The 25876-nt window shown below is 38.0% G+C and overlaps 1 protein-coding gene across 4 annotated transcripts; it reads right to left on the bottom strand.

The window, feature by feature from the left end:
• Positions 1 to 125: 125 nt before the first annotated feature.
• LOC104093091 (plastoglobule-localized metallopeptidase 48, chloroplastic) lies at positions 126 to 25704 on the bottom strand. Of its 4 annotated transcripts, none has more exons than XM_070185906.1 (9): positions 25380 to 25697; positions 25180 to 25237; positions 24383 to 24450; positions 23615 to 23794; positions 23131 to 23227; positions 22552 to 22661; positions 22320 to 22453; positions 22039 to 22215; positions 126 to 369 (listed from the first exon to the last, which is right to left on the bottom strand). In XM_070185906.1, the coding sequence occupies exons 1-8, from the start codon at positions 25599 to 25601 to the stop codon at positions 22086 to 22088; spliced, it is 999 nt and encodes a 332-aa protein (XP_070042007.1). In that variant the 5' UTR covers positions 25602 to 25697; the 3' UTR covers positions 126 to 369; positions 22039 to 22085. The 4 variants fall into 4 exon arrangements, 3 of the variants coding, with proteins under 3 accessions (XP_070042007.1, XP_070042008.1, XP_018625274.1); XM_070185907.1 differs by lacking the exon at positions 126 to 369 and adding an exon at positions 3654 to 4061; XR_011411103.1 differs by lacking the exon at positions 22320 to 22453 and having other exon boundaries at positions 25380 to 25703.
• Between the last annotated feature and the right edge of the window lie 172 nt (positions 25705 to 25876).

Genomic DNA, 25876 nt, shown 5'->3' with positions numbered 1-25876 from the left:
ATTCTAAATGGCCAGACATCAATGGAAGTTCCTTTCCAAGAGGTCTTTCAAGATCGTGCAAGAGTCAGAGCTCAAATGCAGGATAATCGTGGCTGTCGGTCAGTTCTACTCATTGATGACCATCATCAAACCAAAGTTTCTTTGTATTTGAATGTACAGAGCTATTGGAGATATACACATAGTTAATGACTATACAAATTCAGATCATACCTCTTTTACATTATATTGACCGAGGAAATATATTCAAAGCTAGTACTTCGACAATCGAAACTACAATGGTAAGTAGATATCAAGTCATCAACTGCTGAAGTGGGTTTATATTCCACGTAAAATCTGCGCCCTGAGCAGCTGCACTTGTACCCTATAATCCTGCAAAATTGTATGTTAGGAAGAAGATGCTCAAAAGAGACTACAAGAACCTTATTAAACAATGACTTACAAAGCAAAGAAAAGTAAAGGTCGCATGCCATATAAGACCAAAATGTATAGTATTTGGTGATACCAATTCTCATTAACTGCCATTGACAGGCAGGAAACCTTTCCGTCATCTTTTAACAAATGTAGTTATGAGGAGGAAGAAAAGGGATATGCAAAATCTGACAGATGGATTTGATAGAAATAGCGGCTTGTAAAATAGTGGCAGCTTTTAAAATTTCGATACTACAGTTTTGAGAAGAGAGTTTGGCTGAAATACACATTTAACTTATTGTATACTCGATTTTCACACACACATAGGGTTCGAGCTGATAATCGTAAGTCTGCTTAACCTGTGGAACCCCTCTAGATCTGCCACAACTGTAAACCATACACATGAAGCACTTTTTCCTGGTTTATATTCACAGGCCTCTCTCAAATGGCATCCTTTTTTTTTTTGGTTAATCGGAAAATTTTATTTAACCAAGTATATCAGAATGTACAATTGACTCTTTGGACTCTAGAGACAGATCTCAGTATTCATACATTTTGGAACTATTCTACCTCTACTCTCTTCAACCATCAAATCTACTACTGACGCTATCCATGAATACAACTCTATGTTTTAGTGTTATACTGGGTAACTATTTAAACAATACAACTGTTGGCGCCACTTGCTCTGTCTCTGCCCATAAGCGTGCAACTGTAGTATAATTTCCTTTATCAGCTGTCTGCTCTCTCTTTGTTGATTGTTGAATCTTCTTCCATTCCTCTCGGACCATATTTGGTAGACACTTGCTGCAAACAGAAATCCAATGATGCCTGCTCTTGCTCTAGAATTATTAGTTCTTCTAGCTGCCCATTCGATTTCCTCTTCCCAGTTTCTGATTGGTCTCCTTTCCCCTAGCCAATGTAACAGTGTGCTCCATATGAACTTTGAATAGCCACAACCAAAGAAAAGATGCTCCAATGTCTCCACTGCAATGGTATTGCATAAAACACATTCCTGCTCCACTTGAATTCCCCATTTGTGAAGTCTATCCACAGTGGACAACTTCTTATGCATTGTCAGCCATAGTATAAAGTGGTGTCTAGGAACAATTCCCTTAGCTAAGACCAAGCGTTTCCATGAAACTTTCTGGAGCTGAGGCATAAAGGTTTGATATGCCTTCTTGATACTGAACTTCCCTCTTTCCTCACATGCTTTGTGATCATCTAATGGATTTCCAGATTGAGTCATCCATTTCCTTGCCTCAAATATTTTCCTGACCATCCAACTAGCTTGATTTGGGGTAGGCATGCTGGCCAGGTCTCTTCCTTTTATATATATGCTATGGATCCACTGCACCCATAACTTTTCCTTCTTTTCACCCACAGCCCATAATAGCTTGCAAATTGCAGCTTTGTTCCAGATAAAGAAATCCAAAATTTTCAATCCTCCTGCAGCCTTAGGCATGCATGTAGTGCTCCAAGCAACTAGGGCCCGTCTTGAATATTCATTACTACCAGTCCATAAGAAGCTTCTGCAAACATTTGTCACCATACTCAATATCTTCTTAGGCAATAAGAACACTTGCGCCCGGTATGTCTGCATCTCAAAGAGTACACTTTTGATAAGTTGTACTCTGCCACTATATGATAAAAATTTGGTAGTCCAGCATTTAGGTCTTGCAATGATCTATTCAACTAATGGAAGGCATTGATGGATAGACAGTTTTCTAGAAGACAATGGAATCCCCAAATATTTAAATGGCATCTCTCCCCTAGAGAAGTGCATCTCTTGCATTATCTGAGAACTAAACTCCTGTGTCACTCCTGCAACATAGAAGAAACTCTTCTCCAAATTAGCTTTCAGTCCAGATACACTAGACAAGTGATTGAATGCTTGCATCATCAGGGATATAGACATCTGATCAGCCCTACAACACATTAATAGGTCATCAGCAAAGCAAATGTGCACTACTCCCCTGTTAGCACATCTGGGATGGTAGTTGAAATCAGGATTGTGTCTAAGTTGCTTCAGGGACCTATTTAGATACTCCATAGCCAAGACAAACAGGTATGGGGACTTAAGAATCTCCTTGTCTCAAGCCCCTCTTAGCTTGAAATCTAGGGGTTAGGCCACCATTCAACACTATGGAGTAATTAACTGTGGATACACAAGTCATGATCATGTTTACTATCTTCTGAGGGATTCCAAATTCCAGCAAGACCTGTCTCACAAAATCCCAATTCAGAGAATCATATGCCTTCCTGATATCCACCTTCACTATGCATCTAGGTGATACTCCCTTTTTTGCATAACCTTTCACAAGCTCATGAGCCAGAATCACATTGTCCATGACAGACGATGAAAACTTAAACCGACATAATGGGGATTAGAATTAAGTGTGGTCTGTATACCTTTTCGAAGTGCAATCGTGTACTAGGAAGAGACAAGTTCGCAGTAGGAGCAGGGTCAGGTGCAGGACGAGAACCAGTTGGGCCTGATGTAGGGCGCGAACGACGATGATAAGTCAAGAGTGGTGTTCCTGTGGCTGGGGATCTAGGAGGAACAACACTAGACTCCTCAACGGTTGGTATGGGTGAAACTTCTGTGGTCGAAGGTGGAGGAGGAGCTATAGTAAACTCCTCAAAGGTCGGTATAGGTAAGACCTCAGATATATCATGGTGGTCAGCACAGGTAAAGAAAGGTTTAGACTCAAAAAATGTGACGTCAGCTGACATAAGGTACCTACGAAGATCAGGGGAATAACAACGATATCCCTTCTGAACACGAGAATAACCAAGGAAGACACACTTGAGAGCACGAGGAGCTAACTTATCTTTCCCAGGGGCTAAGTTATGAACAAAACACGTGCTCCCAAAAACACAAGGTGGAAGAGAGTATAAGGGTGACCGGGGTAACAATACTGAATGCGAAATCTGATCCTTGATGGGATATGAAGGCATCCGATTAATCAAATAACAAGTTGTGAGAACTGCATCGCCCCAAAAACGCAACGGAACACGAGATTCAATTAGAAGTGTGAGAGCAGTCTCAATAAGTTGCCTATTCTTTCTCCCTACAACCTCATTTTGCTGAGGGGTATAAGGACAAGATATCTGATGAATAATTCCTTGAGAAGTCATAAACTGCTGAAACTGAGAAGATAAATATTCTAAGGCATTATCACTGCGAAAAATGTGAATAGAAACACCAAATTGGTTTTTGATTTCAGCACAGAAACTCTGGAATATAGAAAATAACTCAGAACGATTTTTCATTAAAAAAAGTCAAGTACATCTTGAATAATCATCAATATAACTAACAAAATAACGAAATCCCAAAGTTGAACTAACTCTACTAGGACCCCATATATCAGAATGAACTAAGAAGAAAACAGACTCTGCATGACTCTCAACACTACGCGGAAAGGGGGCTGGGTATGTTTCCCAAGCTGACACGACTCACAATCTAATGTAGACAAACTAGATAAACTAGGTACCATCTTATGAAGTTTGGATAAACTCGGATGTCCTAAACGCCTGTGGATTAGGTCTGGAGGATCTGTAATTAGACATGTTGTGGAAGGACTGAGTGAGTTAAGGTAGTAAATGCATTCTGATTCACGTCCTGTACCAAATGTCTGTCCCGTACTGCGGTCCTGCATAATAAAAGAATCGTCAATAAAATATATACCACAATGGAGGGCACGAGTCAAACGACTAACAGATGCAAGACTAAAAGGACAACCAGGGACATAAAGAACGGAATCTAGGGTGATAGAAGACAAGGGATTAGCTTGTCCAACTCCTTTTGCCTTAGTTTGACATCATTTGGCTAAAGTAACAATGGGAAGAGACTGTAAATATACAACATTCGACAAAAGTGATATATTACCAGAGATGTGATCAGAACAGCCTGAGTCCATGATCCATGGTCCAACAGTACTAGACTGGGAAACACAAGCAAAAGAATTACCAGCAACAGAAGTATCAGTCTGAGCAACCGAGGCTACTTGTGGAGATGTCTGCTTACTTGCACGATACTGAAGGAGCTCATTATATTCTTCTTTAGATAAAGAAAATCCCGGGTTACATGTAGTCTCGGTCTGAGCAATGTAAGCATTTTGGGGTGGACGGCCATGTAAGGAATAGCACATTTCACGAGTGTGTCCAAGTTTGTGACAATAAGAACACTTGGGTCTAGATCTTCCAAAACGACCTCCTCCTCGTCTATTCTCCATAGTTCGAGACGCCCGAACATCCACTATTTGGGATGCGAGAACAGAGGAATCAAGTATATGTGATGAGATCACTGGGTGACTTGGTGCTGCAGCAAGGCGGAGTAATCGAGAGAATACTTCATCAACCGTGGGGACAGTCGGACTAGCCAAAATCTGGTCGCGTACTGAATCAAGATCATTAAGAAGTCCAGCGAGGGTAAGAACTAGAAACATCTTTTGTCGTTGCTCTTGTTGTTTTTCAACACTAGCAGAAACTGGCATCAACTTCTCAAATTCTTCCATGACTGCCTGTACTTGACCCAAGTAAGTAAACATATCTAATTCCTGCTTCTTTAAGTTTGTCATCCGCGATATCACATCATAGAAGCAAGATATGTCATTAGTGTATAAGGTACGAGCCTTTGCCCAAACCAAATAACATGTCTGGAATGGACGAAACAAGGGCATCAACTTGGAATCAATAGATCGCCACAAGATGCTACATAACTGAGCATCGATCTTTGCCCAAAGTGCTATCGCCTTTTCATCTCCTTCGCTAGACTGTTTGATTAGATGATCTTGAACACCTTGACCTTTACACCACAACTCGACAGATGAAGCTCAAGCTAAGTAGTTTGCACTTCCCATTAAAGGTTCTGAGGTAATCATTACACTAAGCTTCCAGAACTCATGTTTCTAAACCCAAAAACATCAAATCCCAAAGACATCGTTGCAAATTATTACCAAATAAGAGAAAGAATCAACTGTAATCCACTGAAACAGAGTAAGGAAATACTGTAGTCGTCGGAATCTTACTGTAGCTGCCAGAAACAAAAACTGTTCACACCGGAAAAATATAAAAGTGGTCGGAATTTGGTGTAACCTGGATGGGTAGGCTCGGAATTCCATTGCGAACAATCTGCCCCAAAGAATTTTTTCCAAAAAGTGACCGGAAAGGGCCCCCACGCGCTGGCGCGTGACGTCGGAACTTCGTCGGAAAAATTTCTTCCGACGGCGCATGGGAGCGCGTGGAGGGTCTTCTGACGGAGATATTTTTATGGGTTGGTCGTCGGAGGCCGATCTACTTTGTGATAGAGTGCATATGATGCATATTCTAGAGCCTAGTTGTGGCAAATGACCATGGTCATAGGTGTAGTATGCTTTGAATGATAAGAGCTTAATTTTGTTTCGTCTACTATAGTGATGGTTTGTTCGAGGACGAACAAAGGTTTAAGTGTGGGGTGGTGATGTTGGGCATATTTCGATATGTGTTGATGTTACTTTACCCATGTTTTAACCGCTTTTTGATGCTATTTGATCTTTAAAATGCCCAACATGGTTTAATTATTGGTTTTATGACTAATTGAGTTGTGTGTGATGAATTAGGGTGTTTGGAGTACAAAAATATGAAGAAAAGGTGTTCTAGGTAGAGGAAGAGGGGTTGGATTTCGTGTACCCTTAGCAGTGAAGTCGGCCCATAGCATCCGCCATAGCATCCGCACCTAGGCAAAGCTGAGAAGGAGGAACAAAGGGTGGATGCGACGCATCCACCCTAGCATGCGAAGCTGAGAAGTGGAGGACGAGGTGGATGCGACGCATCCACCCCAGCATCAATCCCTGTAGCCAAGTCGGATTAGGAATAGGAGAACTTTGGCCCACGACTTTTGTACGCAATATATAAGCTAAAAACGCCTCTTTTAGGGCATCTAACATATTGGGAAGGGGGAAAAAGCCACGACAAAGCTGTGGAGGCCGGAATTTATCAAGTTTCATCTTTCTCCCACCAAACTTAGTAATCTTTATGTTTCTTTGTATGATTTGTTGTTTGGCTATCATGTCTATATGGAGCTAAACTTCACGTTCTAGGGTTGTGGTTCTTTCATGACTATTGTTATTCGGATATTGATTTTGACTTCTTGATTTATCATATTAGTTTATTTATTCAATCTTGTGCTTAATTATTTAATTGCTTGATCACCAATTCAATATTATCTACGAATCTAGAATTGAACTCGAAAGTGGGAATTCTATACTGCATACAGGATTGAGTAGGGCAAGTTCTTGAACTCGGGCATCGGGGAACGGATTCGTGGTTGGGATAGACATATACCTAATTGCCTTGCTTGGTTGATTTACAGGAATTATAAATGCGTTCTTGTTGATTCTAACTCCATAGACATATAGGCGTTAGGTTAGCTTGAATAGGCGAGTAAGAACTCGACAGATTCTTATGAGCAATATTAACCCTGTCAACCAATAAGCTAGATAAATTAGTCGGTCAATTCAATTGAAGAATACAATAGGATTGTTAGATAGCCCATAACCCTAGATCGTTTTCATTACATTGATATCATTAAAATCTGCTCTTTCTCTGTTCAAAGTTTATTATTTATATTTTTCTTATTTAATTAGTTTAGAATAAAATATTTTTAGGTTTAATTCTTGTTTAGATAATTAGGATAGTCTAATTTAGTTAATAGTTAATCATAAGTCCTCGTGGGTTCGACATCCGACTTTTAGTCACTTTATTACTTGACGACCGCGTATACTTGCGTGAGTGTGTTTGGTCGCAACAAGTTTTTGGCGCCGTTGCCGGGGACTTAGAAATTAGCTATTTTTCTAGATTAGACATTTTTTTTATCTATTCATTTTTTTTGTTTAGTTAGTATTTGTTATTTATTTTAACATGGCATCTTGGAATGAAAATTATTCGAATGATGGTTATTCTTATTTTGATGATCCTTGTCCATATTGTGGAAGACCCCACTGGTGGAAAAATTGTCAGAATATTCCCGGGGCCGATTTGTGCGCACAATCTCAATCCTTTGAGTGGAATATTTGTAATATGTGTGGTGGTCAAGATGGCCATTGGGATGGTTGTCCTAATCCTGTTCATCCTTCTCTGAGCCCTTATTATGATCTTTCTAATGATGTTTCTGAGTTTGATAGGGGCAATGAAGTGCAGGATATGGAGCCTGATGCATATATTAGGAATATTCTGAGGCAAGTAGCAGAGCAACAGGATGAACTCAAAAAAGATATGAAAAGAATGAGGGCAGCAATCACAAGAATGAAGGCCAATATGGAAGAATTGAATGAAGAGAGCGAGTACCAGCAAACAGATAATTTTGAAAAAGTGGAGATTTTGAGCCATATGTCGCTGGTGGAACAATCCGAAAGATTAGAAATATATGAGGCTCAACGTGAGGAAATTACAAATGAGATGAGATACTTTATAGAAGGAAGAGCCAAATTGGGACAAGAGATCGATAAATTTGGTACTACTATTCACGACTTAGAGGCTCAATTGAATACAAAGGTTGATGCGTCTAACGCTCAACAAAACAGTAATGAGTTGTGTAAAGCTGAAAATGAGCTTATACGCCAAATTAAGAAGCTAAAAGTGGAGAGCCAATCACTCGAGAATATTTTTGTTGATGATGCCCATGTTGAGAAAAGTACACTAGAGCCATGTGAGGAAGTAGATAATGTTATATTTGAAGATTCTTGTGTATGTAAATATGAGGATGTAAAGAGTAATACAATTCTAGAGTTAGGGCGTATTGGTCCTCATTCCAATCATTTTTCCACATTGTGTTTAGATAGTAAGATAGTAATCAAGACATCTGAGCCTATGGGGGAGTCAAAGAGTGAGGATGAGAGTGCTTGTATTCTTGAATTTGTCATGCCAAAAAGCAAAAAATACATTCCTCATCTAAAGGCCGAGAAGTGTAGAGTGAAAAATTTATTACTTGGCCTGGTTATCATTGTAGCCCCACCACTGGAGCATAGCCGCAAACTGGATGCCATGTTAGGGGCTCAATTCATAAGTTCGAGGTGGAGGCAAAAAGTGATTCACGTCGTGCCGCTACGTTAAATCAGGCGCTTGTTGGGAGGCAACCCAGCTTTAGCGCTTTTTTTTTTATTTTTGTTTACTTTCTATTTTATTTTATTTTATTTTTATTATTTTATAGTATTTATTTTTGTTTTGTAGGATTATGAGCATAGGAAGCAAAGCCATTAGAAGAGTGCAAAAGCGAGCTAGATGGTGAGGACTAAGTGTGGGGTGCCCACACAAAGGACGATGCCTGGGGAAAGTCTGAGTACCTCGTGAGCCGCTATTGCTTCGGCCTTTGGCCTACCAGGGAGTCTCGTTTACCCTCTTATTATTTATAGTGTGCATTGAGGACATTGCAAAATTTTAAGTGTGGGGTGAGGAGATCGTTTGGATGAGTTTCTGTGCTATTTTAGCTTAGTTGTAGTACTCATTCTTAAGTGTAGTAGCTTTTGTGGAAAAAAAATGAAAAATTAGAAAAATTAGACTTTTCCCGACGATTGATCTCCTAGACAGTTTTCTTGAGGGATTAAAGTCTAAACAAAAATTCAAAAATATGTCTTTTAGCTTTCTTTAGGTAGTAATAATCCCCTGTGGTTTTTCTTTGTGCCTCGGTTCTTTTCCATGGGATGTAGTTTGAACCGGGTAGTTTTTCTTTCTGAGTAGATTAGGAATTTAGGGAATAAAAGGAGCAAGAATGATGAACCTAGGCGCCCTTGACTTGTTTGATAGTAACATATTTATGCTTTGGCACGTGTAGTATCTTCTGTATGATTTGAATTTATTGATGATGCCTTGTTAAATTGGATAGCATGTTTTGTGGCGCCTATGTCTCGTTTACATGACTTATGTTCACCTTGTGTTTAATACTTAATATCTCGTGACTCCGTGAATACTTGCATTGCTTGAGAGTCGGAATGTGATCGTCTTTAGTGAGTCATGTGCCATGTGTGGTGAGGTTTTTGTGTTGTCCATGTATTGTACTTGTGTCTAGAACTTGCCCGGTATGTGAGTTGAAGCGAAATTTTAGGTGATGCTCGGTTTGAAAAATAATTTTAGGCTTTCTTTGATCTTTTTGAGCTTATTTATTATCACAAATAAAATCTATCCCTAGTTAACCCTTTTGAGCCTGTAGACCTTTTATTTGGTACCCACATTACAAGCCTATACCCTTTTTATTTTTAATTGACATTGTTTTGATCCTTTTACCTCTTAAAGCACTTTAATTGTTAGATGAGCGCTAAAAGAAGTAAGAAGGGACTAAGTGTGGGGTGACTTTTGAGTGGAACCAATGAAAGAAAGAAGGGTGCACTTATTTTGTAAAATAATACACCACTAGCGGAAATTGAAAGAAGAAAAAAAAGAAGAGAAAAATCTGGAAAAAAAGAAAGAAAAATATAGATGAATAAATTGTTGTCTTGTTCTTGCTAGTGGGTATGAATTAAAGTAGTGCTTAAAGAAAGAGAAAATATTGTTGGGGTGATATTATTTGTGAAATTGAAGTGGTGTTGAAGAATTTGCGCTTAAGTTATTTGATGATGTGTTAAAGTGCTTAGGAGGTTGAGTCACTATTCCTAAAATATATCCTACCTTTCCCTTAGCCCACATTACAACCATGAAAAAGTCCTAATTGATTTTAGATCGAGCGAGCTTACATTAGTAGAGATTTACATTAAGGGCAAGCATATGGTACCAATTGCATGCATGTGACTTCTCTGTGAGAGTGAGCGATTTTCTTTGATATATGTGAGTCATTAAAATATTTGATCATGAGATTCGAATGTGTGGACTGAACTCGCTCTCTTGTTCTTGTTGTGAGGGCACATGGTTTCACGAGGGATAGGTAACGTTATTAGACTTCTCTATGATGTTGGGTGTTCAAGCCATGAGTGCATTGTGACATTGAGTCGGTTTTTGAGGTTAGGATTGTTGTGAGCATGTTGTCTTTGTTTGAATATTTTTAAAAGAATGACACAAGTAAAGGTAAGTGCATATGATGCATATTCTAGACCCTAGTTGTGGCAAATGACCATGGTCATAGGTGTAGTATGCTTTGAATGATAAGAGCTTAATTTTGTTTCGTCTACTATAGTGATGGTTTGTTCGAGGACGAACAAAGATTTAAGTATGGGGTGGTGATGTTGGGCATATTTCGATATGTGTTGATGTTACTTTACCCATGTTTTAACCGCTTTTTGATGCTATTTGATCTTTAAAATGCCCAACATGGTTTAATTATTGGTTTTATGACTAATTGAGTTGTGTGTGATGAATTAGGGTGTTTGGAGTACAAAAATATGAAGAAAAGGTGTTCTAGGTAGAGGAAGAGGGGTTGGATTTCGTGCACCCTTAGCAGTGAAGTCGGCCCATAGCATCCGCCATAGCATCCGCACCTAGGCAAAGCTGAGAAGGAGGAACAAAGGGTGGATGCGACGCATCCACCCTAGCATGCGAAGCTGAGAAGTGGAGGACGAGGTGGATGCGACGCATCCACCCCAGCATCAATCCCTGTAGCCAAGTCGGATTAGGAATAGGAGAACTTTGGCCCACGACTTTTGTACGCAATATATAAGCTAAAAACGCCTCTTTTAGGGCATCTAACATATTGGGAAGGGGAAAAAGCCACGACAAAGCTGTGGAGGCCGGAATTTATCAAGTTTCATCTTTCTCCCACCAAACTTAGTAATCTTTATGTTTCTTTGTATGATTTGTTGTTTGGCTATCATGTCTATATGGAGCTAAACTTCACGTTCTAGGGTTGTGGTTCTTTCATGACTATTGTTATTCGGATATTGATTTTGACTTCTTGATTTATCATATTAGTTTATTTATTCAATCTTGTGCTTAATTATTTAATTGCTTGATCACCAATTCAATATTATCTACGAATCTAGAATTGAACTCGAAAGTGGGAATTCTATATTGCATACAGGATTGAGTAGGGCAAGTTCTTGAACTCGGGCATCGGGGAACGGATTCGTGGTTAGGATAGACATATACCTAATTGCCTTGCTTGGTTGATTTACAGGAATTATAAATGCGTTCTTGTTGATTCTAACTCCATAGACATATAGGCGTTAGGTTAGCTTGAATAGGCGAGTAAGAACTCGACAGATTCTTATGAGCAATATTAACCCTGTCAACCAATAAGCTAGATAAATTAGTCGGTCAATTCAATTGAAGAATACAATAGGATTGTTAGATAGCCCATAACCCTAGATCGTTTTCATTACATTGATATCATTAAAATCTGCTCTTTCTCTGTTCAAAGTTTATTATTTATATTTTTCTTATTTAATTAGTTTAGAATAAAATATTTTTAGGTTTAATTCTTGTTTAGATAATTAGGATAGTCTAATTTAGTTAATAGTTAATCATAAGTCCTCGTGGGTTCGACATCCGACTTTTAGTCACTTTATTACTTGACGACCGCGTATACTTGCGTGAGTGTGTTTGGTCGCAACAAGTTTTTGGCGCCGTTGCCGGGGACTTAGAAATTAGCTATTTTTCTAGATTAGACATTTTTTTTATCTATTCATTTTTTTTGTTTAGTTAGTATTTGTTATTTATTTTAACATGGCATCTTGGAATGAAAATTATTCGAATGATGGTTATTCTTATTTTGATGATCCTTGTCCATATTGTGGAAGACCCCACTGGTGGAAAAATTGTCAGAATATTCCCGGGGCCGATTTGTGCGCACAATCTCAATCCTTTGAGTGGAATATTTGTAATATGTGTGGTGGTCAAGATGGCCATTGGGATGGTTGTCCTAATCCTGTTCATCCTTCTCTGAGCCCTTATTATGATCTTTCTAATGATGTTTCTGAGTTTGATAGGGGCAATGAAGTGCAGGATATGGAGCCTGATGCATATATTAGGAATATTCTGAGGCAAGTAGCAGAGCAACAGGATGAACTCAAAAAAGATATGAAAAGAATGAGGGCAGCAATCACAAGAATGAAGGCCAATATGGAAGAATTGAATGAAGAGAGCGAGTACCAGCAAACAGATAATTTTGAAAAAGTGGAGATTTTGAGCCATATGTCGCTGGTGGAACAATCCGAAAGATTAGAAATATATGAGGCTCAACGTGAGGAAATTACAAATGAGATGAGATACTTTATAGAAGGAAGAGCCAAATTGGGACAAGAGATCGATAAATTTGGTACTACTATTCACGACTTAGAGGCTCAATTGAATACAAAGGTTGATGCGTCTAACGCTCAACAAAACAGTAATGAGTTGTGTAAAGCTGAAAATGAGCTTATACGCCAAATTAAGAAGCTAAAAGTGGAGAGCCAATCACTCGAGAATATTTTTGTTGATGATGCCCATGTTGAGAAAAGTACACTAGAGCCATGTGAGGAAGTAGATAATGTTATATTTGAAGATTCTTGTGTATGTAAATATGAGGATGTAAAGAGTAATACAATTCTAGAGTTAGGGCGTATTGGTCCTCATTCCAATCATTTTTCCACATTGTGTTTAGATAGTAAGATAGTAATCAAGACATCTGAGCCTATGGGGGAGTCAAAGAGTGAGGATGAGAGTGCTTGTATTCTTGAATTTGTCATGCCAAAAAGCAAAAAATACATTCCTCATCTAAAGGCCGAGAAGTGTAGAGTGAAAAATTTATTACTTGGCCTGGTTATCATTGTAGCCCCACCACTGGAGCATAGCCGCAAACTGGATGCCATGTTAGGGGCTCAATTCATAAGTTCGAGGTGGAGGCAAAAAATGATTCACGTCGTGCCGCTACGTTAAATCAGGCGCTTGTTGGGAGGCAACCCAGCTTTAGCGCCTTTTTTTTATTTTTGTTTACTTTCTATTTTATTTTATTTTATTTTTATTATTTTATAGTATTTATTTTTGTTTTGTAGGATTATGAGCATAGGAAGCAAAGCCATTAGAAGAGTGCAAAAGCGAGCTAGATGGTGAGGACTAAGTGTGGGGTGCCCACACAAAGGACGATGCCTGGGGAAAGTCTGAGTACCTCGTGAGCCGCTATTGCTTCGGCCTTTGGCCTACCAGGGAGTCTCGTTTACCCTCTTATTATTTATAGTGTGTATTGAGGACATTGCAAAATTTTAAGTGTGGGGTGAGGAGATCGTTTGGATGAGTTTCTGTGCTATTTTAGCTTAGTTGTAGTACTCATTCTTAAGTGTAGTAGCTTTTGTGGAAAAAAAATGAAAAATTAGAAAAATTAGACTTTTCCCGACGATTGATCTCCTAGACAGTTTTCTTGAGGGATTAAAGTCTAAACAAAAATTCAAAAATATGTCTTTTAGCTTTCTTTAGGTAGTAATAATCCCCTGTGGTTTTTCTTTGTGCCTCGGTTCTTTTCCATGGGATGTAGTTTGAACCGGGTAGTTTTTCTTTCTGAGTAGATTAGGAATTTAGGGAATAAAAGGAGCAAGAATGATGAACCTAGGCGCCCTTGACTTGTTTGATAGTAACATATTTATGCTTTGGCACGTGTAGTATCTTCTGTATGATTTGAATTTATTGATGATGCCTTGTTAAATTGGATAGCATGTTTTGTGGCGCCTATGTCTCGTTTACATGACTTATGTTCACCTTGTGTTTAATACTTAATATCTCGTGACTCCGTGAATACTTGCATTGCTTGAGAGTCGGAATGTGATCGTCTTTAGTGAGTCATGTGCCATGTGTGGTGAGGTTTTTGTGTTGTCCATGTATTGTACTTGTGTCTAGAACTTGCCCGGTATGTGAGTTGAAGCGAAATTTTAGGTGATGCTCGGTTTGAAAAATAATTTTAGGCTTTCTTTGATCTTTTTGAGCTTATTTATTATCACAAATAAAATCTATCCCTAGTTAACCCTTTTGAGCCTGTAGACCTTTTATTTGGTACCCACATTACAAGCCTATACCCTTTTTATTTTTAATTGACATTGTTTTGATCCTTTTACCTCTTAAAGCACTTTAATTGTTAGATGAGCGCTAAAAGAAGTAAGAAGGGACTAAGTGTGGGGTGACTTTTGAGTGGAACCAATGAAAGAAAGAAGGGTGCACTTATTTTGTAAAATAATACACCACTAGCGGAAATTGAAAGAAGAAAAAAAAGAAGAGAAAAATCTGGAAAAAAAGAAAGAAAAATATAGATGAATAAATTGTTGTCTTGTTCTTGCTAGTGGGTATGAATTAAAGTAGTGCTTAAAGAAAGAGAAAATATTGTTGGGGTGATATTATTTGTGAAATTGAAGTGGTGTTGAAGAATTTGCGCTTAAGTTATTTGATGATGTGTTAAAGTGCTTAGGAGGTTGAGTCACTATTCCTAAAATATATCCTACCTTTCCCTTAGCCCACATTACAACCATGAAAAAGTCCTAATTGATTTTAGATCGAGCGAGCTTACATTAGTAGAGATTTACATTAAGGGCAAGCATATGGTACCAATTGCATGCATGTGACTTCTCTGTGAGAGTGAGCGATTTTCTTTGATATATGTGAGTCATTAAAATATTTGATCATGAGATTCGAATGTGTGGACTGAACTCGCTCTCTTGTTCTTGTTGTGAGGGCACATGGTTTCACGAGGGATAGGTAACGTTATTAGACTTCTCTATGATGTTGGGTGTTCAAGCCATGAGTGCATTGTGACATTGAGTCGGTTTTTGAGGTTAGGATTGTTGTGAGCATGTTGTCTTTGTTTGAATATTTTTAAAAGAATGACACAAGTAAAGGTAAGTGCATATGATGCATATTCTAGACCCTAGTTGTGGCAAATGACCATGGTCATAGGTGTAGTATGCTTTGAATGATAAGAGCTTAATTTTGTTTCGTCTACTATAGTGATGGTTTGTTCGAGGACGAACAAAGATTTAAGTATGGGGTGGTGATGTTGGGCATATTTCGATATGTGTTGATGTTACTTTACCCATGTTTTAACCGCTTTTTGATGCTATTTGATCTTTAAAATGCCCAACATGGTTTAATTATTGGTTTTATGACTAATTGAGTTGTGTGTGATGAATTAGGGTGTTTGGAGTACAAAAATATGAAGAAAAGGTGTTCTAGGTAGAGGAAGAGGGGTTGGATTTCGTGCACCCTTAGCAGTGAAGTCGGCCCATAGCATCCGCCATAGCATCCGCACCTAGGCAAAGCTGAGAAGGAGGAACAAAGGGTGGATGCGACGCATCCACCCTAGCATGCGAAGCTGAGAAGTGGAGGACGAGGTGGATGCGACGCATCCACCCCAGCATCAATCCCTGTAGCCAAGTCGGATTAGGAATAGGAGAACTTTGGCCCACGACTTTTGTACGCAATATATAAGCTAAAAACGCCTCTTTTAGGGCATCTAACATATTGGGAAGGGGGAAAAAGCCACGACAAAGCTGTGGAGGCCGGAATTTATCAAGTTTCATCTTTCTCCCACCAAACTTAGTAATCTTTATGTTTCTTTGTATGATTTGTTGTTTGGCTATCATGTCTATATGGAGCTAAACTTCACGTTCTAGGGTTGTGGTTCTTTCATGACTATTGTTATTCGGATATTGATTTTGACTTCTTGATTTATCATATTAGTTTATTTATTCAATCTTGTGCTTAATTATTTAATTGCTTGATCACCAATTCAATATTATCTACGAATCTAGAATTGAACTCGAAAGTGGGAATTCTATATTGCATACAGGATTGAGTAGGGCAAGTTCTTGAACTCGGGCATCGGGGAACGGATTCGTGGTTAGGATAGACATATACCTAATTGCCTTGCTTGGTTGATTTACAGGAATTATAAATGCGTTCTTGTTGATTCTAACTCCATAGACATATAGGCGTTAGGTTAGCTTGAATAGGCGAGTAAGAACTCGACAGATTCTTATGAGCAATATTAACCCTGTCAACCAATAAGCTAGATAAATTAGTCGGTCAATTCAATTGAAGAATACAATAGGATTGTTAGATAGCCCATAACCCTAGATCGTTTTCATTACATTGATATCATTAAAATCTGCTCTTTCTCTGTTCAAAGTTTATTATTTATATTTTTCTTATTTAATTAGTTTAGAATAAAATATTTTTAGGTTTAATTCTTGTTTAGATAATTAGGATAGTCTAATTTAGTTAATAGTTAATCATAAGTCCTCGTGGGTTCGACATCCGACTTTTAGTCACTTTATTACTTGACGACCGCGTATACTTGCGTGAGTGTGTTTGGTCGCAACAAGTTTTTGGCGCCGTTGCCGGGGACTTAGAAATTAGCTATTTTTCTAGATTAGACATTTTTTTTATCTATTCATTTTTTTTGTTTAGTTAGTATTTGTTATTTATTTTAACATGGCATCTTGGAATGAAAATTATTCGAATGATGGTTATTCTTATTTTGATGATCCTTGTCCATATTGTGGAAGACCCCACTGGTGGAAAAATTGTCAGAATATTCCCGGGGCCGATTTGTGCGCACAATCTCAATCCTTTGAGTGGAATATTTGTAATATGTGTGGTGGTCAAGATGGCCATTGGGATGGTTGTCCTAATCCTGTTCATCCTTCTCTGAGCCCTTATTATGATCTTTCTAATGATGTTTCTGAGTTTGATAGGGGCAATGAAGTGCAGGATATGGAGCCTGATGCATATATTAGGAATATTCTGAGGCAAGTAGCAGAGCAACAGGATGAACTCAAAAAAGATATGAAAAGAATGAGGGCAGCAATCACAAGAATGAAGGCCAATATGGAAGAATTGAATGAAGAGAGCGAGTACCAGCAAACAGATAATTTTGAAAAAGTGGAGATTTTGAGCCATATGTCGCTGGTGGAACAATCCGAAAGATTAGAAATATATGAGGCTCAACGTGAGGAAATTACAAATGAGATGAGATACTTTATAGAAGGAAGAGCCAAATTGGGACAAGAGATCGATAAATTTGGTACTACTATTCACGACTTAGAGGCTCAATTGAATACAAAGGTTGATGCGTCTAACGCTCAACAAAACAGTAATGAGTTGTGTAAAGCTGAAAATGAGCTTATACGCCAAATTAAGAAGCTAAAAGTGGAGAGCCAATCACTCGAGAATATTTTTGTTGATGATGCCCATGTTGAGAAAAGTACACTAGAGCCATGTGAGGAAGTAGATAATGTTATATTTGAAGATTCTTGTGTATGTAAATATGAGGATGTAAAGAGTAATACAATTCTAGAGTTAGGGCGTATTGGTCCTCATTCCAATCATTTTTCCACATTGTGTTTAGATAGTAAGATAGTAATCAAGACATCTGAGCCTATGGGGGAGTCAAAGAGTGAGGATGAGAGTGCTTGTATTCTTGAATTTGTCATGCCAAAAAGCAAAAAATACATTCCTCATCTAAAGGCCGAGAAGTGTAGAGTGAAAAATTTATTACTTGGCCTGGTTATCATTGTAGCCCCACCACTGGAGCATAGCCGCAAACTGGATGCCATGTTAGGGGCTCAATTCATAAGTTCGAGGTGGAGGCAAAAAATGATTCACGTCGTGCCGCTACGTTAAATCAGGCGCTTGTTGGGAGGCAACCCAGCTTTAGCGCTTGCTTTTTTTTATTTTTGTTTACTTTCTATTTTATTTTATTTTATTTTTATTATTTTATAGTATTTATTTTTGTTTTGTAGGATTATGAGCATAGGAAGCAAAGCCATTAGAAGAGTGCAAAAGCGAGCTAGATGGTGAGGACTAAGTGTGGGGTGCCCACACAAAGGACGATGCCTGGGGAAAGTCTGAGTACCTCGTGAGCCGCTATTGCTTCGGCCTTTGGCCTACCAGGGAGTCTCGTTTACCCTCTTATTATTTATAGTGTGTATTGAGGACATTGCAAAATTTTAAGTGTGGGGTGAGGAGATCGTTTGGATGAGTTTCTGTGCTATTTTAGCTTAGTTGTAGTACTCATTCTTAAGTGTAGTAGCTTTTGTGGAAAAAAAATGAAAAATTAGAAAAATTAGACTTTTCCCGACGATTGATCTCCTAGACAGTTTTCTTGAGGGATTAAAGTCTAAACAAAAATTCAAAAATATGTCTTTTAGCTTTCTTTAGGTAGTAATAATCCCCTGTGGTTTTTCTTTGTGCCTCGGTTCTTTTCCATGGGATGTAGTTTGAACCGGGTAGTTTTTCTTTCTGAGTAGATTAGGAATTTAGGGAATAAAAGGAGCAAGAATGATGAACCTAGGCGCCCTTGACTTGTTTGATAGTAACATATTTATGCTTTGGCACGTGTAGTATCTTCTGTATGATTTGAATTTATTGATGATGCCTTGTTAAATTGGATAGCATGTTTTGTGGCGCCTATGTCTCGTTTACATGACTTATGTTCACCTTGTGTTTAATACTTAATATCTCGTGACTCCGTGAATACTTGCATTGCTTGAGAGTCGGAATGTGATCGTCTTTAGTGAGTCATGTGCCATGTGTGGTGAGGTTTTTGTGTTGTCCATGTATTGTACTTGTGTCTAGAACTTGCCCGGTATGTGAGTTGAAGCGAAATTTTAGGTGATGCTCGGTTTGAAAAATAATTTTAGGCTTTCTTTGATCTTTTTGAGCTTATTTATTATCACAAATAAAATCTATCCCTAGTTAACCCTTTTGAGCCTGTAGACCTTTTATTTGGTACCCACATTACAAGCCTATACCCTTTTTATTTTTAATTGACATTGTTTTGATCCTTTTACCTCTTAAAGCACTTTAATTGTTAGATGAGCGCTAAAAGAAGTAAGAAGGGACTAAGTGTGGGGTGACTTTTGAGTGGAACCAATGAAAGAAAGAAGGGTGCACTTATTTTGTAAAATAATACACCACTAGCGGAAATTGAAAGAAGAAAAAAAAGAAGAGAAAAATCTGGAAAAAAAGAAAGAAAAATATAGATGAATAAATTGTTGTCTTGTTCTTGCTAGTGGGTATGAATTAAAGTAGTGCTTAAAGAAAGAGAAAATATTGTTGGGGTGATATTATTTGTGAAATTGAAGTGGTGTTGAAGAATTTGCGCTTAAGTTATTTGATGATGTGTTAAAGTGCTTAGGAGGTTGAGTCACTATTCCTAAAATATATCCTACCTTTCCCTTAGCCCACATTACAACCATGAAAAAGTCCTAATTGATTTTAGATCGAGCGAGCTTACATTAGTAGAGATTTACATTAAGGGCAAGCCTATGGTACCAATTGCATGCATGTGACTTCTCTGTGAGAGTGAGCGATTTTCTTTGATATATGTGAGTCATTAAAATATTTGATCATGAGATTCGAATGTGTGGACTGAACTCGCTCTCTTGTTCTTGTTGTGAGGGCACATGGTTTCACGAGGGATAGGTAACGTTATTAGACTTCTCTATGATGTTGGGTGTTCAAGCCATGAGTGCATTGTGACATTGAGTCGGTTTTTGAGGTTAGGATTGTTGTGAGCATGTTGTCTTTGTTTGAATATTTTTAAAAGAATGACACAAGTAAAGGTAAGTGCATATGATGCATATTCTAGAGCCTAGTTGTGGCAAATGACCATGGTCATAGGTGTAGTATGCTTTGAATGATAAGAGCTTAATTTTGTTTCGTCTACTATAGTGATGGTTTGTTCGAGGACGAACAAAGGTTTAAGTGTGGGGTGGTGATGTTGGGCATATTTCGATATGTGTTGATGTTACTTTACCCATGTTTTAACCGCTTTTTGATGCTATTTGATCTTTAAAATGCCCAACATGGTTTAATTATTGGTTTTATGACTAATTGAGTTGTGTGTGATGAATTAGGGTGTTTGGAGTACAAAAATATGAAGAAAAGGTGTTCTAGGTAGAGGAAGAGGGGTTGGATTTCGTGCACCCTTAGCAGTGAAGTCGGCCCATAGCATCCGCCATAGCATCCGCACCTAGGCAAAGCTGAGAAGGAGGAACAAAGGGTGGATGCGACGCATCCACCCTAGCATGCGAAGCTGAGAAGTGGAGGACGAGGTGGATGCGACGCATCCACCCCAGCATCAATCCCTGTAGCCAAGTCGGATTAGGAATAGGAGAACTTTGGCCCACGACTTTTGTACGCAATATATAAGCTAAAAACGCCTCTTTTAGGGCATCTAACATATTGGGAAGGGGAAAAAGCCACGACAAAGCTGTGGAGGCCGGAATTTATCAAGTTTCATCTTTCTCCCACCAAACTTAGTAATCTTTATGTTTCTTTGTATGATTTGTTGTTTGGCTATCATGTCTATATGGAGCTAAACTTCACGTTCTAGGGTTGTGGTTCTTTCATGACTATTGTTATTCGGATATTGATTTTGACTTCTTGATTTATCATATTAGTTTATTTATTCAATCTTGTGCTTAATTATTTAATTGCTTGATCACCAATTCAATATTATCTACGAATCTAGAATTGAACTCGAAAGTGGGAATTCTATATTGCATACAGGATTGAGTAGGGCAAGTTCTTGAACTCGGGCATCGGGGAACGGATTCGTGGTTAGGATAGACATATACCTAATTGCCTTGCTTGGTTGATTTACAGGAATTATAAATGCGTTCTTGTTGATTCTAACTCCATAGACATATAGGCGTTAGGTTAGCTTGAATAGGCGAGTAAGAACTCGACAGATTCTTATGAGCAATATTAACCCTGTCAACCAATAAGCTAGATAAATTAGTCGGTCAATTCAATTGAAGAATACAATAGGATTGTTAGATAGCCCATAACCCTAGATCGTTTTCATTACATTGATATCATTAAAATCTGCTCTTTCTCTGTTCAAAGTTTATTATTTATATTTTTCTTATTTAATTAGTTTAGAATAAAATATTTTTAGGTTTAATTCTTGTTTAGATAATTAGGATAGTCTAATTTAGTTAATAGTTAATCATAAGTCCTCGTGGGTTCGACATCCGACTTTTAGTCACTTTATTACTTGACGACCGCGTATACTTGCGTGAGTGTGTTTGGTCGCAACAACGGGAGAAAATATATTATCGATATTAGATACTCAATACAATACAAGAGGTCCTTATTTATAGCTATAATCTACAAGGACATATAGCTATCCTTCTCCCTTTGGTTCGATTCCCCTGAAATCCAGCTACCTAGTTGAATTGGGGCTAGATTTTGCGTCACCCCTGAAGCTAGAGTAATCTGCCTTACAGATCTTGCCTTTGGGGAAGCTTCCTCCACCATCTGACTTTTAGATTTCGACTGGTCTTCATGTTCCACTGAAACTTCCTCTTGTGTATTTCGTTCCTCTATCTCCTGATTAGGGCTTTGTGAATGGGTTGATTGTAGGGTGGGAACTTTGGTAGTGATAGTTGGGGTATAGACTTGAGGGGGTCTCCGTTTCCGGCGAGCCATCGTAGTGGCGCAAGTTAGCAATTCTGGCTTAACATGCACCTTTGACGTTTATATATTCTTAATAAATGCTTCTTTGCATATTCTCAAATGGAATCCTGCTCAGCTAATAGCTTTAATACAGTTATACAGACCTAGCGAAAGTAAATGCTCCTCAGACCTTTAGTAACAACCCCTCTAACCAATCCGAAATGGAAGGAAGAATATATAGTACTAAAACATTTACAAAAAACTCCAATTCCTAGACATTAAAGCATATAAGAGTAAACCATATACCTGGATATTTACACGTATTCAATTTCGACATTCATCCTCATGCAGTGCTAAAGATTTTGCACAGTCTGTATTGCACGCTTAAGAAGAGACCTATACTCTTGACTTCTCGACCATTCATCAATCTCGCGTGCACGTAAAACGGGGAGTGGATGTGAAAGTTGCCTTGTTTGAGCATTTCTGAAAAGAAAGCAGGTTGAAGAACTTAAAAAGAATGTAAGAAAATAAGAAAATTGCAAGCCGAACTATCTCAAGATACAAGACAGCTATATTACTATATATACCTAATATACCACCCAACTGGGCTTGAAGATGCTTTGTCATAAGAGCGAGCTTGCTCTAAGAATGCATCCACATTCAGTTGATCCGACAGAGATGGACAGCCGCCAGCTAATTTCATTAGTACTGAAACGACCACCTCTTGTGGGAGCATGGAAAAAAAGGAATATCATGGATAAGATTTTCTAATGTGGTTAATGCCCTAAAATGTGAATTTACTGTTTGGGTTTCCTCTACCTTTGGATCTTGAGCAACAAGAAGTGCTGCACGATCACAAGTGAGTTCTGCTGCTCGAAGCCAGCGGAAGAGCTGTTCTTCCAGCCTCTGAGCAATCAAACCACCAATACCTGTGGGTGGAAAAAGAATTCGAAATCATTTGTAACTGAAGCTCGTCTTTTTTTGCAGCTACTTAATTATAACCCCATATAACACATCCTAGCAGCTAAGAAACAATTGATTCACAGATAAAAGCTTTGCGCAACACTTACCTAAACTTACATAACTTTACATTTTAGTATATCTGATATAGTCCCCATTCGGGGACATCCGGTAAAATATACAAATTAATATGTAAAGAGATCAGTTCTCAACCCATTCATGTTGAAGCGCTTCTATAAGAATTATGTGATACGAATATAGTAATACTTGCTACTTCTAGCTGAAATTTAACTTGGTTAACTTACTAAAATAACCTATTTTATCTATTGTTTAACTTCTGTATCCTATCCCTTTTGAGTATTTATTAACCAGAAATGGATGGATTCTCTGTTGCTTTTGCAATTTTCTGTGTTATGCAAAGTAGAATGTAAGTCATACCAGGAACAGTATAGGCACCGAGAGTGAGAATATTTGCAAATGTCAACCACAAACCATGATCACATTTGAGATGACCTAACTCATGAGCCAAGACTGCCTGGAATTTAAAACAACAAAGGGCATAAAAGAGGCAAATCAAGCATATGCAACAAAAATTGTAAGTTGAAATAGAGAAGAAAATTAAGGAACTACAGAAGACAAAAGTGAAAGAATCACATCCTGAGCTTGAGAATTCGAGTTAGCTAAAAATGTTAGGATGATTTAATGCATGAAAAAGGAAAATAAGAAAGACAAATCGAAGTACATTAAGATTGTAAAATGATTCTTAAACCTGCCATAAGGATATACTAACAAAAGTCTCAAGCAATCTTAGAATCTTATGGTTCAACTGATACCTGCCTTTTCTTTGAAAATGCGTACAAGAACCACAAGAGTGGATACTAAAAGCAATGATTTGAAAGTTATTTTAGGAAAGAATCAAGACCTGCAATTCCTTTCGACTCAGCAGCTCCACAAGGCTTGTATGAATAACTACAAAAGGCTTTTTACCACTGACAGCCAGAGTATATGCATTGGGTACAGGACTTTGACGTACATATAAGTCAGGAGCCTCAATATTGAGTATTCTAGCAGCCTCAACCATTAAGCGATGAAGTTCAGGGAGCTGAAAGACATGCCAAATCAGTTAGATGAGAGAAAATTTCTCTGACCTCTTAATCTTTAATGGCAAAGTACGTTGGAACCAGCACAAGGTCCCAGTCCACATACTAATAAATGTAAGATGCTAGTTCATAGTAGTCAATGCAAGCTCAAAGAAGAACTCAGAGTTGCTGAATGTGATGATTAAAACAGGGAAATCTGAGTAGAGATAAACCTCTATGGAAGAACATTTTACTCCTCAAAGATGTATTCCGTTTCGTTATTAAGTATATGAACTGTTAAGCTGATGTAGTATGACTATCAGAACCTTTATAGAAAAACCAATTACAAGCATATGAAAATTAAAGAATAGTCTGCTCAGTAAACATAACTTGGAATGTCAATCAGTATATGAGAAGGCTTTAGAAACAAGTTATTGAGACCATCGACAAGGGGCCCCAATAGTAAGTTGACAACTTTATGTGATTTCAAGAGATGATCCTATTATACAAGTAAGCATCCACAGGGCACAAGAAGAAGTGCTATGAAAAGATCTGACAGCAGGAGGATTAAGTCATTATCACTTAAAGGTCCAAACTGAAAAATGAATGACCTGATTTTCAGAAACAAGAACTGATGTTCCTATGTTCTCCAGAAGCATAACTTGCTCCGAAACACTCCCTGCGATAACATCTTCAGATCAGACATACAGATTGACATCAACCATTTGTCACGAAAAGAAAAGGCAGTTTGTCTTAACATAAAAACTCATTATTACTTAAAGAGAACGCCCCAATTTCCACGCTATGTCAAGATGACAGGATAGTAAGGCACTTTTTTCCAGGTGAACTTGCAAGTAACCAAGTAATTGTCGTTATTTTCCTTCTCACCTTATTGGTTTATAGAGGTTATATAGAGTACCTGAAGGGTTCCTCATTGTTGCAGGGGCGGATCTATAGTATCCCTAACACTTCAAGCTTCTAACTGAGATGGTTTACAAAATTCAACAATTATCACATAAAGCAAGGATCTTGAGTAAAATTTTTGCAGGAGCGGATCTATAGTATTGGTTATGGGTTCACGTGAACCAAGTAGCTTTTGCCCAGACCATGTATATATATTAAGAAATTTATTAAATATCTATAAATATTTGACTGTGAAACCAATTATTATTATTATTATTATTATTATTATTATTATTATTATTATTATTATTATATAAATTAACTTGAGGTCGTTATAGAAATATGCCTTTGTTTCACCTTTACCCATCAAATGTTTCACCAACGTGGTCCAAAGCTTACATTTGACATTTTGTAGACTTAAAATAAATAAATATAAGTGGTATGTTTTAAGACAAGGCGATTTACATAACTTCAACAACCATGATTCGTAAACAAAAGCACTTACCAAGTAAGGCTTTTCCAATGTTGTTGAGACCAGGTATGGCTCTCAAAAGCAACGTATTCTGAGCAACATAAGAATTAAACATCAAAAGACCAAAATCAACCTAACATTATGCAAAAATGTACTAATAAATTTGCTTCTTCCTTTTTTATAGGAAGACAGAGGCAGAAACAACTGTACCAATAACATAGTATGCATTTTACCTGTCTGTCAAGAGGATGTCTAAAATCATCGGCGTCCAAATCACGAAAAGTTACTGAAGCAGCTCGACGCACAAATGACCTCAACCTTTTTGGATTCGTCTCCAGCTGCTTAAATCCAACAGTGCAAAGTGAACTGATTGGAGGATTGTTAGAGGAAGAGTTAATGAAAAGAGATGACAAATTTAGTGGTGCCACTGCCATAGGAAGAGGAACGGAAGCCATTGGAGGTCCTGGATTTGTTAGCGTCTGAATTCTGCTCTCTCTAATCCCCAATCCTGAAATTCGTTTAATTAAAGTCGCCACACGCAATATTTGGTGGCTTTGTTTCTTTTTATGGAAGCGTAGTTTAGTTTCTGACCACAGCCGTACTCTTGGTAACTATTCCCCGCCATTTCATTGTCCCTTGACTTTGACTCTTGTTAAAAAAATATCAGCTGCTTAATTAAATATCTCCATTTATCTGTAATTACACAAAAAGGTAAACAAATTTTCTTAAT

Source organism: Nicotiana tomentosiformis, chromosome 9 (genome assembly GCF_000390325.3).
Source record: "Nicotiana tomentosiformis chromosome 9, ASM39032v3, whole genome shotgun sequence".
Lineage (NCBI taxonomy): Eukaryota > Viridiplantae > Streptophyta > Magnoliopsida > Solanales > Solanaceae > Nicotiana > Nicotiana tomentosiformis.
Note: the sequence above shows the minus strand (reverse complement) of the source record. Positions and strands in the feature narration are given on the sequence as shown.